This window comes from Mastomys coucha, unplaced genomic scaffold, assembly GCF_008632895.1.
Source record: "Mastomys coucha isolate ucsf_1 unplaced genomic scaffold, UCSF_Mcou_1 pScaffold9, whole genome shotgun sequence".
Lineage (NCBI taxonomy): Eukaryota > Metazoa > Chordata > Mammalia > Rodentia > Muridae > Mastomys > Mastomys coucha.
In genome coordinates, this window is record NW_022196915.1 from 51,686,936 (window position 1) to 51,700,999 (window position 14,064).

Here is a 14,064-nt window from a genome sequence, read left to right on the forward strand (position 1 = left end):
AAAATTGGGAGACCACTGACCATCCCCAGAGTTTAGGTAGGGTGTCAGGCAAGGACCAAGAGGACTGAATTGCGGGAGGTAAGGTAAAGAAAGGATAAGTACCTTGGAGGGAGCATGTCGGTGGCTTGACCCCACACCCATGCACTCTGACCTGCCTTAGCAGTAGAGGACACCAGTCAGCTTGACCTGGCGTGTCTAACCCCAGCAGTCCCATCTTCCGCTCTTAGCATGGAGAGCCTGGGGTCAAACTGTTTTAGACTTCCTGAGAATTCCTGATCCCGCCCCTTTCTCCCTTTCTCTAGTTGTCCTGCCCTTCACCCTCTTGTCCCCAGATAATAATAATGACCATGATGATAGCAGTCATCCAGGCTTCAGAATGTCAGTGTCTTAGATTTTGCCAGTCTTCCTGTAAATATGTATGTGGGCTATCCCATTTTTGAGTCCAGAGTTTAGGCACACATGTCCTCTATGTGTTCCTTGTACACACCGCTTATTTAACCTGTAGATTGCTTTTTCTGCCAGACATTGTTCTAGTGTTCCTGCAGAAGGAACTAACATTTTGATGAGATGAATAGTGGCATTATTGAGTTTACAGGAGAGAAGTGCCACAGAGAGGGTTGATTACTTCCCCCAGGGTCATCTGATAGTGACAGGTTCTGACTTTTTAGGTGACTCGGGCTACAGAGTCCACACTTCCACCCTCTGCTCAGTCGGTCTTTGAGGGCATGTCCTGCAGCTCCCCTTATGTGGTGGGAAGGGAAGTAGGTGTTCTGTGCCCTTTTGTCCTATCTTGCGGGGATCTTCTGGATGTCTCCTTGGTTGATAGGATGGTGTGCAGGTGTCTTCAGATCATCTGGATGTGCCATAGTCAAGCTGTCCTGTCTCTGTTTGAATGGCTTCCTTGATCTGGCCACTCCCCAACAGTGGTACGTGGTCCCCTGCCCTCTTTGTGTGGCATTTACAGTCTCAGCTGCCTTTTTCTCAGCCCTTCCTGTGCCACTCTCTGCCCCGAGCATGCTGGACCACATGGGACCTCAGGTCCTGACAGCCTCCTTTCTTAAAGAAGTCTTGGGGCTGTATTTTCTTTCTCTGTAGTAGACCACATCTGCCTTGACCTCCCGTGCTAATTTCCTCTTGTTTTATTTATGTTTTTGTGCACTCGGCTGCAAATAGTTTTGGCACGTCAGAAGTAGTATTCAAAGGTCAGTGTTCCTGATTTCCTAAGTCCTGGGCCAAGTCTTAGGAAGGTCTGAGTCTTAATTTGCCTCTTCTTTGACCTTGAGCACAAAAAGAGGCATTTTTCCCCTTGCTGCCCATTCTTTTTAAAACATAACAAAGCTGGGCAGCACGTGCCTTTAATCCCAGCACTTGGGAGCCAGAGGCAGGTGGATTTCGAGTTCGAGGCCAGCCTGGTCTACAGAGTGAGTTCTAGGACAGCCAGGGCTATACAGAAAAACCCTGTCTCTAAAATAAAATAAAATAAAATAACTGGCTTCCAGAGTAATGTCAATATGTATTAGGAAGAGTGTGAATGGAGCTTGAAAGAAGAGAGCATAAGGCCAGGGGCCTGGGCATTATTCATGAGATGCTCAGCAAATCTCTTTTTTAGAAGAAAGTATGAGTTAAAACAGAGCCACCAGCGTCTCATCTCACCACTACTGAGTAAAGGGTAGAAAGGAAAAGGTACCTTGGAAGAGGAGCAGAGATAACAGTACATTGCTGGAGACAACCAGTGTGCATTCTGGCCCTGACCAGGGCTTTCATTTTGGCTTTGAGACACATGATGGATCTTAGTTATTGATGGCAAAGGGGGTAGCCTTAATTATGCAGAAGTGATAAAGCAAAAGCCCCAGCTTTGTTTTCTTTCTGTGCTGAATAAACTCAGCACAAATCAAGCATGGTTTCTCACCTCAGCACCTTCCATAAAGCCAGGGACTCCGTGTCTAGCTGTGACCAGGTGCTGTGGGAGAGAGGGGCCTGCAAGTCCAACCTACACAGCAAGCTCCAGGTTCAGTGGGATTTTCTGTCCCAAAATAAGTTAGAAAATAATGGAGGACATCTGGTATCAATCTGTGGCTCCACCCTCCCACACATGGTAAGCACATCTGTGTGCACACAGGAGGGCAGGATGCTATTATACCCCAGGGGGAAAATATTTTTTAGAAAAAGAAGTAGATTTTTTTTTTCAAAGTTCCTTATTTAATTGGCATCAGACATCAGAGCTTTAGAGTTTTGCGTTGGGCTAAGTACAAGGAGTGCTTCATTTGGTCAGCTAAAGGAGTTGGTGCTGAAGGATGCCTGTTACTTTAGGTTCCTCTCGTACATCACGCTTCCCCAGGCGATGCAACCTGTGACTTTTCTAGGATGGAGGCATGAGATGAGGCCTGGACTCCTGTATTGAAGCAGCTGGAGCACTCTGAGTGTGCCTTGGCTGTTTAGGAATGTGAACTGTCAAATCTACCCTTTTTTCTTTCTTTTTTTTTTCCTTTCTTTTTTTAATAAGCTCAAATCTGGCTGCTTTATGAGTGATTTTTTTTTTTAAACTTAAAAATTTTTAAGTGCTGGCTTACACATTAAAATAAAGTACTGTGTGATTCACGCAAATCACTGGGAGTTGGATTTGGGAGTTGAAGATTTTACTTCAAACTACATAGAGATTCTCAAAATAGATCTTGGTCAAGTGCCTGAAATTAATGCATGTAAGTAGCTTGAGTTAGTAATAAGACCATCAAGTAAAGAAAACAATAAATTAAACATTTTCAAGCTCATTGGTCAAAAAAAATCTGACAAATTCTCTTAAATCATTTGGAGTTGGTTTGAATTAGTATTTGATTTATTATTAGGATGAATATTCAAAAATCCTATTACTCTTGCTTTTGACAGTTGTGTGACTTCCTGCTTTAGTTGACATGTCCCTAAAATTTATGTAGAAGACATTAACCATCCCTCTTAATTTTGACACTAAAGTTTACTTTCCCAGAAAGAAGATACAGTTTGGAAGGGAAGGAAAACCCATGCAATAGAATTTTCTCAGATTCACCTTAAAATTTAGATTTTTTTTTAATGAGAAATTTTAAAGCAAAGCAATCCACAAAAGAAGCTGCTCTGGTATCTGGTATTTTTAATATAAATGTTTTGTAAGATTAGAACCCTTAGTCAATATTAATAATAAGTCATATTATTTATAAGGCATTTATATTATATTATGTGCATGTTAATTATAAGGCATTTCAAGGTATGATGGTGCACACCTGTGATTCTAACAGCTGAGAGAGAAAGGCCAGAGGCAGGAGAAAGTTCAAGGATTCTGCATTTAAAAAAATGATAAAAACTCAAGAAATTGTCATAGTCATCTCTTAAGGAATTAAGAGCAGAAGAAGGTTCACCTTGCAGGAGACTTTAAAATGCACATTAAAGCCGTTATTCTTTTGCTTTGACATTCCTTGGCTATTTGCTGAGGAATTTATCAGGCCTAACTATATAGTAGGAAGAATTTGAAAAGTATGAGCTTAGAGGTCACACAGACTAGAGTTTGAATTTCAGCTCTGTTTCTTGTAGCAGAATCAGTTCATCTCTTCTGGGCTCTTTTCCTCATTTGTAAAATTGTAAAGATTGTTAAACCACCATGCGAGGTGTTGAGTGGAAAAAGTGGGTACTATGGGTGGCGTTTTAAATAGTCTTTGCCTATTTTAGCAAGACATTTGGTTTTAGTTTGAATGAAAAATGTCCCTCACAGGCTCATGTATTTGAACATTTGGTCGTGGTTGTTTGGGTACTTGTAGAACCTTTAGGAGGTGCAGCCTCCCTGGAGGGACTAATCACCAAGGGGCAGGATCTTCAGGGTATGCAACCTCGCAGCTCACCTATGGGGGCTGACTTTAAAGGTGTATAGCCTCTCCCTGCCTCCTGCCTAGTCTCTCTGCTTCCTGTGTTTCAGCTTCCTGCTTCTGCTGCTGTGTCTCTACAAACTCTGACCTCCAACCCTCCAGAACCAACCAGAAGCCAAAATAAACTTTTTTCTTCCTTAAGTTGCTTTTGGCTGTGGTGTTTTATCACAGCAACTAAATTGTGACTAATCCACTTACCGCAACCAGAGAACACCTGCCTTCCAGCCCTAATTTGTTGTAGATGCCACTTGCTTTCTTATTGAGAGCAAGTGGACAAAGGAAACTGCTTCTAAGCCCACACTTGCCTCTGTTTAACCTTGTCAGCTGTGCTTTTTGAAATGTGATGATTTCTTCTGTAAAATACATAAAATACATAAAAATTATCTCTAAGTACACATACATTACAGTTTTAGAAGTTAGCCACGGAGAGGGCTCTTTAAGGCAGATCCTCACAGAATGGCTATGCTTTGATAGAGTCACAGGCTGTAGAGCCTTGTGATCCCAGACCCATTGTTTCCTTTTAAGTCAGTAAGTTAGCCTTTGAAGGAACCAATTCAAGGTACCCACACTCCAAGGGTATTGATGGGAAAAGTGCCTTTCTATTACTTTCTACTGAGACTCAGAGTTAGTGAGGCTCATCTGTCCATGAGTCTGTCCTGGTCAGCAAGTTCACTTAAAAAGCCAGGTTATAAAGAAGAGTTGTTTTGTTTTCAGGAACTGTAGAGGTGACGCAGAGATCATCTGGACACTCTCTCAAATGGTGCTTGCTCATCATGCTTTGCTGTAGTAATCGCCTTTGTTCTTTCTAGAAATAATTTGGTCCAAAATAAAAGTCAGGATTATAGTGGTTCCGGTTAATACTGAGGAATGTGTGGCTTTGAGGCTTCATTTTTGATAAGCTCAGTATACAGCATCAGACCTACCTACAACCCATCCTTGCAGTACTGATGTCAAGTGGTCTTTATTGAGGGTAGACACAGTTTCTGCTTCTCCTGTTCTTTGTATTCTGCTCTTATATTCTGTCCATTTGTTCAGCAAACACTTAGAACCCGATCAATGTGTTCATTGTCTGCCTTTAAGTGATCCCTATAGGCCTAAAGGTCTTAACTCTTTAACAAAAACCCATGGTCTTATGTTGCTGCTTGTGCTTCTAAGATGCGGGAAGAAGCAGCAGAACTTTGGCTCAATGTCAGTGGCCCAGGAAAGAAGTTTATTAGGCACTCAAGTGCGATAAGAAAAGAATGAAATGATGAAATCTTTTAGAAGTACTTATGAAAAATTTAGACTATGAAATTTTGACTTTGATAAATTAGAAAGCCAGAAACAGAACCAGTTCCCTCTGGGTTTCCTTATCCTACTTATCCTAAATCAGCTAATAATCCTAATGGCTTTAAGTGCATCTGTAAGTGCCCTGCTTAAGTGTGACCTCACATACACATAGGAGTTTTAGGGAAAGCTCAGTCCGAGGAGATGCTAGGAGATAGGTATATGACAGAGTGGCCCAGTGTCAAGGGACAGTAAAGTGCGAGCCAGAGTGGGTGTTGATAGAGGATCACACTTGACAAGAAACTACCAGGTACCCAGCATCAGGATATATCTGTGAAAAGGCTCCCCTCAAAGCTTAAGACATGCAGCCCCTGGACTCGAGCTTACAGACAGCCTAGGGGTAAGGCTATGTAGACCATATTGGTTCAAATGTAGCAAGAAACCATTCTAGGGCAAGTGATGGGGTGAACAAAAGTAAAAGCTTGGTAAAAATCAGCCATTGTACACAAGGAAGAGACCAAAAACAGGGCATGTGACTACCCCTAATTTTAGACTTTTATCTAGCTAGTAAAAAAACATCCTAGATTATTTGTGAGAATGTAGTTGTCAAACTTTTATGAAAAGAACTTCTAAACATTTGTAGATAGAGAAATGACAGGTTCTTTGAAATCTACAAGACATAAACAGTACGTAAGATTCTAGAATAAGCAATCTAAAAGATATTAGGAGCTGTTATACATACATACATGCATACATGATATATGTTTTGTGTGTGTGTGTGTGTGTGTGTGTGTGTGTGTGTGTTTCATGCAGTTGGTCCTGTGTGTATGGAAGTTAGTACTCATTAATTCAACTGCTAACGGGGAGTATTCAAGAAATATCACTTCTGTACTGAACATTATTCCCTGACAGGAAAGCGGTCTACAGTGCGTTTACATTACACTGTTAGATGGTCAGTAAACTAGAAGTTACCTGAAGTGTAGTAGACCTGTCCATCATAATAGTGTACCCTGCTGAGACAGGAAAATTGCTTTACTGAGCTCTGAAATTCAGGCCTATTGTCAGTTATATGATAAGACTTATCTCTAATATTTTAAAGAATAGTAAAGTATATTGGAGAATTTGCATATGTCTATACAAGCACTGTGCTGTTTTCGAGAAGTGCATCCACAGATTTTTGGTATGTGCCCGGGGCTTCTGGAACCAGTCCCCTCTGGAGCCTGAGGAAAATTAATTTGGCTGGGTGGTAGTGGCACACACCTTTAATCCCAGCACTTGGGAAGCAGTGACAGGTGCATATCTGTGAGTTCAAGGCCAGTCTGATCTATAGATCTAGTTCCAGGACAGCCAGGCCTACACAGTGAAACCCTGTCTTGTATGTTCACTATATGTCATTTATTTGCTGTTGTTTGTAAGGAAGAAACTTTTCCCTCAATTTAGAGATAAAGAGAAGAGATGTGGTTACGTAAATGCTTACTATTTCAACTAAAGGAAGTAAAAGTCCACCTTAGATATAAAAAGCAATCTGTTATGATTTAATTGTTCTGTATAATTGGGCTTTATTTAAAATGACCTTCAAGGGCTGGCAAGATGGCTCAGTGGGTTAAGGGCACTGTCTACTTTTCCAAAGTCCAGAGTTCAAATCCTAGCAGCTACATGGTGGCTCACAACCACCCGTAATGAGATCTGATGCCCTCTTCTTGTGCATCTGAAGACAGCTACAGTGTACTTACATATAATAAATAAATCTAAAAAAAAAAAAAAAAAAACTAAAGGATGCCTGAGAAAAGCCGTATGCAGCCGGCCAGTCTCAAACTCAAGGACTCAAGTAGTTTTGCCTTAGTCTCCTGAATTGCTGGGACATGAGATGTGTGACACCATCATGGTTCCAACACTGTATAGCTTCTCCTTTTCTGCACCTCTGCTGGCTTCAGGTAAACTCCAGTCCAGCTGGAAAGGATCACTCTCAGGCTCACCTAATGTTGAACTGAGGCCTCCCTCAAGTCCCTCCCCTGTGTGCCCATCAGTTGAACTTTTTACACCATGACAGCTGGTTTCACCAGAGTATGCAAAAACCCAAGAGAATGTGAGCATTCTGCAGTGCCTCTCTCTTAGAATCCCATCATTTTTTTCATATTCTGTTCCTGAGAAGCAAGCACATGGTCCATGCTCAGGAAGGGGCCTATACAATGTAAATACAGGATAATGGTGTCATGAGGAGCCCTGTCTAAAGAGACCTACCACAAAACCCTAATCCAGGAAGTCAGACCTGAAGCCAGAGTTCGTTGTCTGTTGTTTTCTGTGGTCCTCCCTCTGTGTTAGAGTGACCTCTAAGCTCACCTGCTTGTGCAAGTGGATTCTGATAGGATGCATTTAGGATTGCTGGTTTTTCCCTTTCCTGGGATCACCATGGTGTGTGCCTGTGTTTGTGTGTACATGCATGTGTCTGTGCTGTTTTTATTCAGTTCTAGGTGTAGCATTGACAAAAGCGAGAAGGAAGTTTACTCCATCTGGGACGTGTGACAGAATCAGCTGAACAGTGCCTTGCTATTTTAGTATATATTAGGCAAACTAAAAAGAGCAGCATGCTTAACAAGCCTGCTTCCCTCACCAAAGTGCTCTGCTGAACTGTTGTCAGAAATGCGGAGAGGAGGTTTCTCTGTAGAGTGCTGTGTGCCATTTCTCTAGATGCTGTTTGTAAGTTTATCTGAAAATATGTCTGGGTTTTCATAAGCCTTTTAAACAACTTTAATGGCTTGCTTTCCTACCTAAAAAATCCTACTATATCCTCTAAAATTAGACCCTGGGTTACCAAAGACAAAAACGGTAGATACTTATCATCCTCAGGCTTGAAATGTTCCCTTAAGATTCAGACGCTGCCTCCAACTGTCTCCTGACATAAGACCTTAATCTCCAGCAGAGTGACCCATGTTTACAAAGCTGCTACAGACTTCAGTCCTAGCAGGAAAGAAAGTTCATGCTGCTTCAAGGCGGTACAAGTGCCAGGTATCAAGTGGGTAAAGAGACCCACACAGGGAAAGTAGTTGTGGGTCTTGCCTTGTGTGTGACTTCTTAGTCTCCTAGAGAAAGGAGTCAGTTGAAAGAGAGCCATGTAAAACACACTCACCTGAAAGAAGCACTTTGGGCTGCACTCTGCTCTTCTAGCCACTCCCACTGTAACCTTCCAGCTCTGGCCTGCAGTCAAGGAGTCTGGCTCCCCTGCAGCCCAAGGGAGAAGTCATTATTTTTTCTGGAAGGTGGCCCTGGGAGGCCCAAGCACTGGACCCTGGTGGTGGGAATTTCAAGGAGGAACTAAGGATAGGTAGTAGCTTGGCTTCTTTCTCAAGACCCTGGAAAGAGTTGAGAGCCACTTCTACTCCTCAGAGCCTTGCTCTGGGTTGAGGGACAGTGCATTTGCTACCTGGCCATGGAACCTGTCATTGTGGCACATTTGGGTTGAAATCCAGGCATGTCTGGATTTCATCTTTCCATCATCTTTCTGTCATCTCATAGTACCTCTTGTAGAAATCTAGGTAGAATATGACTGAGAGCCTTGAGTTTTACCCTGAGTATAGGGAGAATCATTAGAGTACAGATGAGGGTGGGTAGGTGTGTTGCCGTGTATGTTTGTGTGCGTGAGAGAGTGTGAAATGCTCTGCTGCTCAGTGTGTTTTGGGAGAGAATAGAGCCTAATGCTCACATTCAGTTCACCAGGAGTGCATTAACTTAGATTTTACAGTCAGGCACACACAGGTTAGTCTTCCCGTTAATTCCTCATGTATATTTTTAAACAATATTTTTTCATCAAGGGATGTTTTTGATGGTGGTGTTAAAAGTCACACAGGTCATAGTTTATTCCCCTTTATGCCAAGCCTCACCAGTGTTAAACTTATTCTTTTTCTCAGCCCCACTGGTGAAGTTTATTTTATTTATCTTTTGTTAACAGGAAAGAGAATGTGAACTCTTAGAAATGCCTGGTCTGGGGTATAGCTCAAAAGCAGAACATGATCCACTAATGTACAAGGGCCTGAGAATCCCTAGTACTGTGGGAAAAAAAAATAGATATAGTTCAAGTAGAAATGTTCTGTATTAGAGTATGCATATGACTAAGGGCTGGAGAAACAGCTCGATGATTAAAAGAACCTGCTGCTCTTGGAGAGGGCCTGGGTTTGGTTCCCAGCCTCCACATTGCAGATCATAACTGCCTAGAACTCCACTTTCATTGATCTGGTCTTCTGGTATCACTCACTCACATGATGTACATACAATCAGTTATTCACACATACAGATGAAAAGTAGAAATGAAATAAATCATTTTTTAAGTATATGTTATTGAACTTGAAAATGTCTAAAGACTGAATTTACGATTGTCCAATTGAGGCAAGCTTTATTTGGGGTGCACCTGGGACTGCCCAGCCTTTCCCTAAGTCAGGATTTTAGAGAGCAACCCCAGTCTTCCTCTTGAGTTCCCTCTTATCAAAGAGATAAGTGTACACAGAGAAGGTTGGCTGTTTACATTGTTAGAAAGGTACAATGGAAGGGAAGGAACAAAGGGAAGGGGATCATGGGAATGGGGCCCCAAGCTTAGTGTGGGGTGAAAAGCATGCTTTGTAGTTTACCTCAGATCTAAGAAACAGGAACTTACTCTTAATTTCAGATAGAAACCTTAACTTGCAAGGGCTTAACACAGGAACTTATTCTTTAGCTACAAACAGAAATTTCAACCTGCACAGGACAAAGGGAACTTATTCTTAATTGTCTTAGCTGCAAGGAGAAGCCTTACACTGAAAGGGCTGGTGTTCCTGCTTGGCCTTCACAATATGGTAAACCTTCAAACACTGTTAATAAAATAACTTTCAAAATGATGGAAAAGAAATTTAAAAGCTACATCAGAAACTAGCCCAGAAGAAAGTAGTAATGGAAATACAGAAATGAAGAAGAGGTAAGACAAACAGCAAAAATTAAATTGGAAGATATAGTTTATCAGTAATAAAAATAAATGTGAAACCAGGCAGTGGTAGTACACACCTTTAATCCCACACTTAGGAGGCAGAGGCAAATGGATCTCTGAGTTCGAGAACAGCCAGGACTACACAGGAAACCCTGTCTTGAAAAGCCAAAAAAGGAAAAAAACAAACAAATAAAGATGAATGACTGGACAGTCCAGTTGGACTGTGGGGATTATTAGTATAGATTTTAAAAATCATAAAAAAAAACAAAAACTATGCTGGATAAATAAAATGGAAATAAAAACATAACAGGAAAAAAATCAACAAATTCAAAAAGTTTTAAAAGTGTGTGTGTGTGTGTGTGTGTGTGTGTGTGTGTGTGTGTGTATTTTCATGCATACTTCTGAAAGTGTGGGTGTGTGCATGGTATGGTGCCCAAGTGGTCTGAGGACAACTTTTGGAAGTCAGGGGTCTCTCGTTTTTCTGCCGCTATGCTCCACACTCCAGGCTAGCTGGCCAATGAGCTTCCTGCCCATTCTCCTATCTCCTTTCCCATCTCACAGTAAGAGCCTGGGATTACGCAGGCCTCCCAACCCATCCAGCTTTTTATGTAGATTTCAAGAGTTGAACTCAGGTTATCAAGCTTGTTCAGCTAGTACTATTACCCACTGAGCCACTCACTACACACGCTTTCTTTTTAATCAATAAAATTGACAATCTTGTCTTGGATTGACAAAAAAGAAAAAGCAAAAACTCAAATTTTTAGAATCAGAAAGAAACAATAATACTGGTCTTATATAAATAATGATTATTAAAGAATCACTGAACAGTCCTGTGCCAATAAATTGCCCAACTTGAGTAAAATGGTCATATTACTAGAAATGTCTGTTAACTGATGGCATGCTCACCTAGTGATTGGCACTGTGTGCAGGCTGCTGCCTTCTCCTCTCAAGGATGCAGTGGAAGTGTCAACCTGGAGAAGATGCTACACGATGCAGGAGGTGAACTCAGCCCTCAGTAAAATCCAGCTGGTGGGATATTCCCAGAAAATCGTGAGTGTTCCCATGAGTGCTGTCAGTTTGTGTCGAGACCCTGAGGGATTCTCGTAGCTCTCTTTTTCCAAGCCACCCTGTCACCTTCGTGCGAGCTCCAGGGAATGAATGCAGGCGGATTCTCCACCCTCCATACTTTTCAGTGGTACTCACTCATCACCCCCATTTCCTGGCACCCCTAGCACTCAGTTGGTCACCACCCCCATTTCCTGGCACCCCTAGCACTCAGTTGGTCATCACCCCTATTTCCTGGCACCCTTAGCACTCAGTTGGTCATCTCGGGAGTCCAGAGAAAGGCATCTGTTCCACCCTGTCACCTGAGAAACCAGACACAAGTTTCCCATCCGAGACAATGGCAATGGGAGACAGAGAAGTGGTTTACCAAGGGGGGGCTTGAGAGCTGATGTGATGGTAAGGGTTCCTGCTGCTGTCGGCCTGCAGCTGAGGCCACTCTGAACTGGATGGAACCTCATCCGAGGTGGAAAGGGAAAACTGGTCTTTGAGTCTTGGCTGTTTCTAACTTACCTTTTAATGCCTGGGGCCCTGTGCCTGGTGACAGAGCATGGAAGGAGCTGAGGCGGCAGACTGCAGGACAGCTTCCGTTCCTGTACGGCCACCATCATTTCCATCTGTTTGCAGTTTGCTTTAAATAAGGACATTTGTGTTGCTTTCCCCTTTAAACCAACTTAGCTTGCTGACAGCTGGCATGTTCTCTGTGTGGTTCTTTTAGGAGCTGTTTGGTGCTGTCCAGGTGACCCCTCTGAGCTCTGGCTATGCCCTTGGAAGCTCCAACTGGATTATCCAGTCACACTATGAGAAAGTATCTTATGTCTCCGGATCCTCCTTGCTTACCACACACCCTCAGGTAAATCATCTTTTAATCACCAGTAACCTATATATATTTAATTCAAATTCAGAAGGTCTCTAGTGCTGTACTGTGAACAGTTTTCAAACCGTCATAATCTCTTATGATACTCTAGATCTTAGATACTCTAGGAGAGTAAGTTAGACTGTTTAGGTCCCCATGTTTAGGATCTGCTTTCTTCAGAAGGAATTCTGCCGTGCTCAAGGTCACCCCTGGGATGATGATTCCCAGTCCTTCCAAGACTCTGGCCTGACGCAGGACATAGAAATTGATGATTCTCTCAGCACATACTAACTGTCGAATACATATCAAGCTGAGATCAGGGTATCAGGCCCTGATCTCAGTGTCAGGACTGAGCAAGCACTAGGCAAGGTCTCTGCCAGTAAACCTTGTCTTCAGTTGAGAGTGGCCAGGACAAAGATGAGTAGATAAATGAGCTGTGTTGCTTAGACTGAGATAGAAATCCCGAGGACAGCACAGTGGCTTTAGTTGTAGAGGAATGGAGATAGTTTAGGTTGGACAGTCCACTTGAAACCCAGATTATAGAGCCAACTAAAGCTGTGAGGCAAAGCCTAGCGAGATGGCTCAGAGAGTCCCTGGAGCAGAACAGGCAGAGCTTTGTTGAAGAGCGGAGAAAGCCCTTGTAGCTTCAGTGTACTGCACAGCCAGGGAAGGGGCCGGGGCAGGTCACTCACACATGCCTTAGATCAGAATGAGTTCTGATTGGATCTTTTTATTCAGTGTGTGTGTGTGTGTGTGTGTGTGTGTGTGTGTGTGTGTGTATTCTTGTTAGCGTGGACATATGTGTACATATGTATAAAGAAAAGGGTCAAGGCCAGGTGCCATTGCATGATCCATCTCAACCCCAATTCCTTGAGATATGGTCTCTCATGAACTTGAAGGACACCAATTTTGTTTGACTGACTAGCCAGTGAGATTCAGGGATCCACCTGTCTCCACCCCAGCTCAGATAGGTGACAGGCATGTGTCGTCAGACTCGGCTTTTTAAGTGGGTACTAGGGATCTGAACTCAGGTCTTCATGCTTATGCTGCAGGAGCCACTTCCCAGGCCCCTGCCGACTGTATGTTCTGTTTTCTTTTATTCAATCATATTCATGTAGATCTGGCTGGCTGGCTGGCCTGGAACTCACTGTCTAGACCAGACTAGCTTCGAACTATGAGACTGACCCACCTGTGCCTCCCAAGTGCTAGGCTTAAAGGCATACAATAACTTTTAATCACTTCCCGTTGCATTTTGATGAGGAGGGGTTCCTATCAGGAGTTCTAAGTTAGGCATGCATTACAGTTACATTTGACAATAAGATGTATGTAAATATTTTAGGAATATAATATTTAATCCTCCAGTATTTGTATAGAACTTACTCTTTATTTTATAAACCCTGGTTCTTTTGAACTTGTAAAGGAAGTGTGGTTGAGATTAGGTAGCCAGTTGCTGAATATATAGATAACTTGTGGGAGTCCTTGCCACATTTTATCTTTGAAATTTGTTACTTTATGAACATAACCTTAAGATGTTGCTATCTTCATAATAAAACAGAAGGTGAAGCTTAGACATGAATCCCAGGCCCTTCTGCCTTAGACCTGGAGCCTGGGCCCTCTGCTTCCTTCATAGATCTACCTTTTCCCTAACGGTTGCTTTGGTCCACACAACAGCCTCATCATTCTGTCACAAAATTGCTTTCCTTGGGTACATAGGAATCCTTGTCCCTGTGCTCTGTCCCTTCACCGGATTAATGCTTGCCATGTTCCCGTGTTGTAGAAGTATTTGCTGTATTTATGACAGATAAATGTCTGATTTAAACATATTTGTATGTGTACACATACATATACATACACCTTACAGAATGGCTAAGTCAAGCTGGCTAGCATACTCCATTTTCAAATAGAAAAAAGAACTCTTGTGTTCTGTTTGAAACACTAGGCGCTACTGCCAGTCTGCTGTGTTTATTCATGTTTTCTTTGAGGGCAGGGCAGGTTCTCATGTAACCCAAGTTGGCTTTAAGCTTGATATATAGCTAAGGATG

General features: G+C 42.5%; 1 protein-coding gene across 3 annotated transcripts in view; it reads left to right on the top strand.

Moving 5' to 3' along the window:
• The window catches only part of Ints9 (integrator complex subunit 9), a 91,494-nt gene that overhangs the window by 45,907 nt on the left and 31,523 nt on the right, over positions 1–14,064 (top strand). For all 3 annotated transcript variants that reach the window (XM_031362712.1, XM_031362713.1, XM_031362714.1), the window contains 2 exons: positions 11,034–11,154; positions 11,885–12,019. In XM_031362712.1, coding sequence (XP_031218572.1) covers positions 11,034–11,154; positions 11,885–12,019 — 256 coding nt within the window. The remainder of the gene's footprint in view (positions 1–11,033; positions 11,155–11,884; positions 12,020–14,064) is intronic.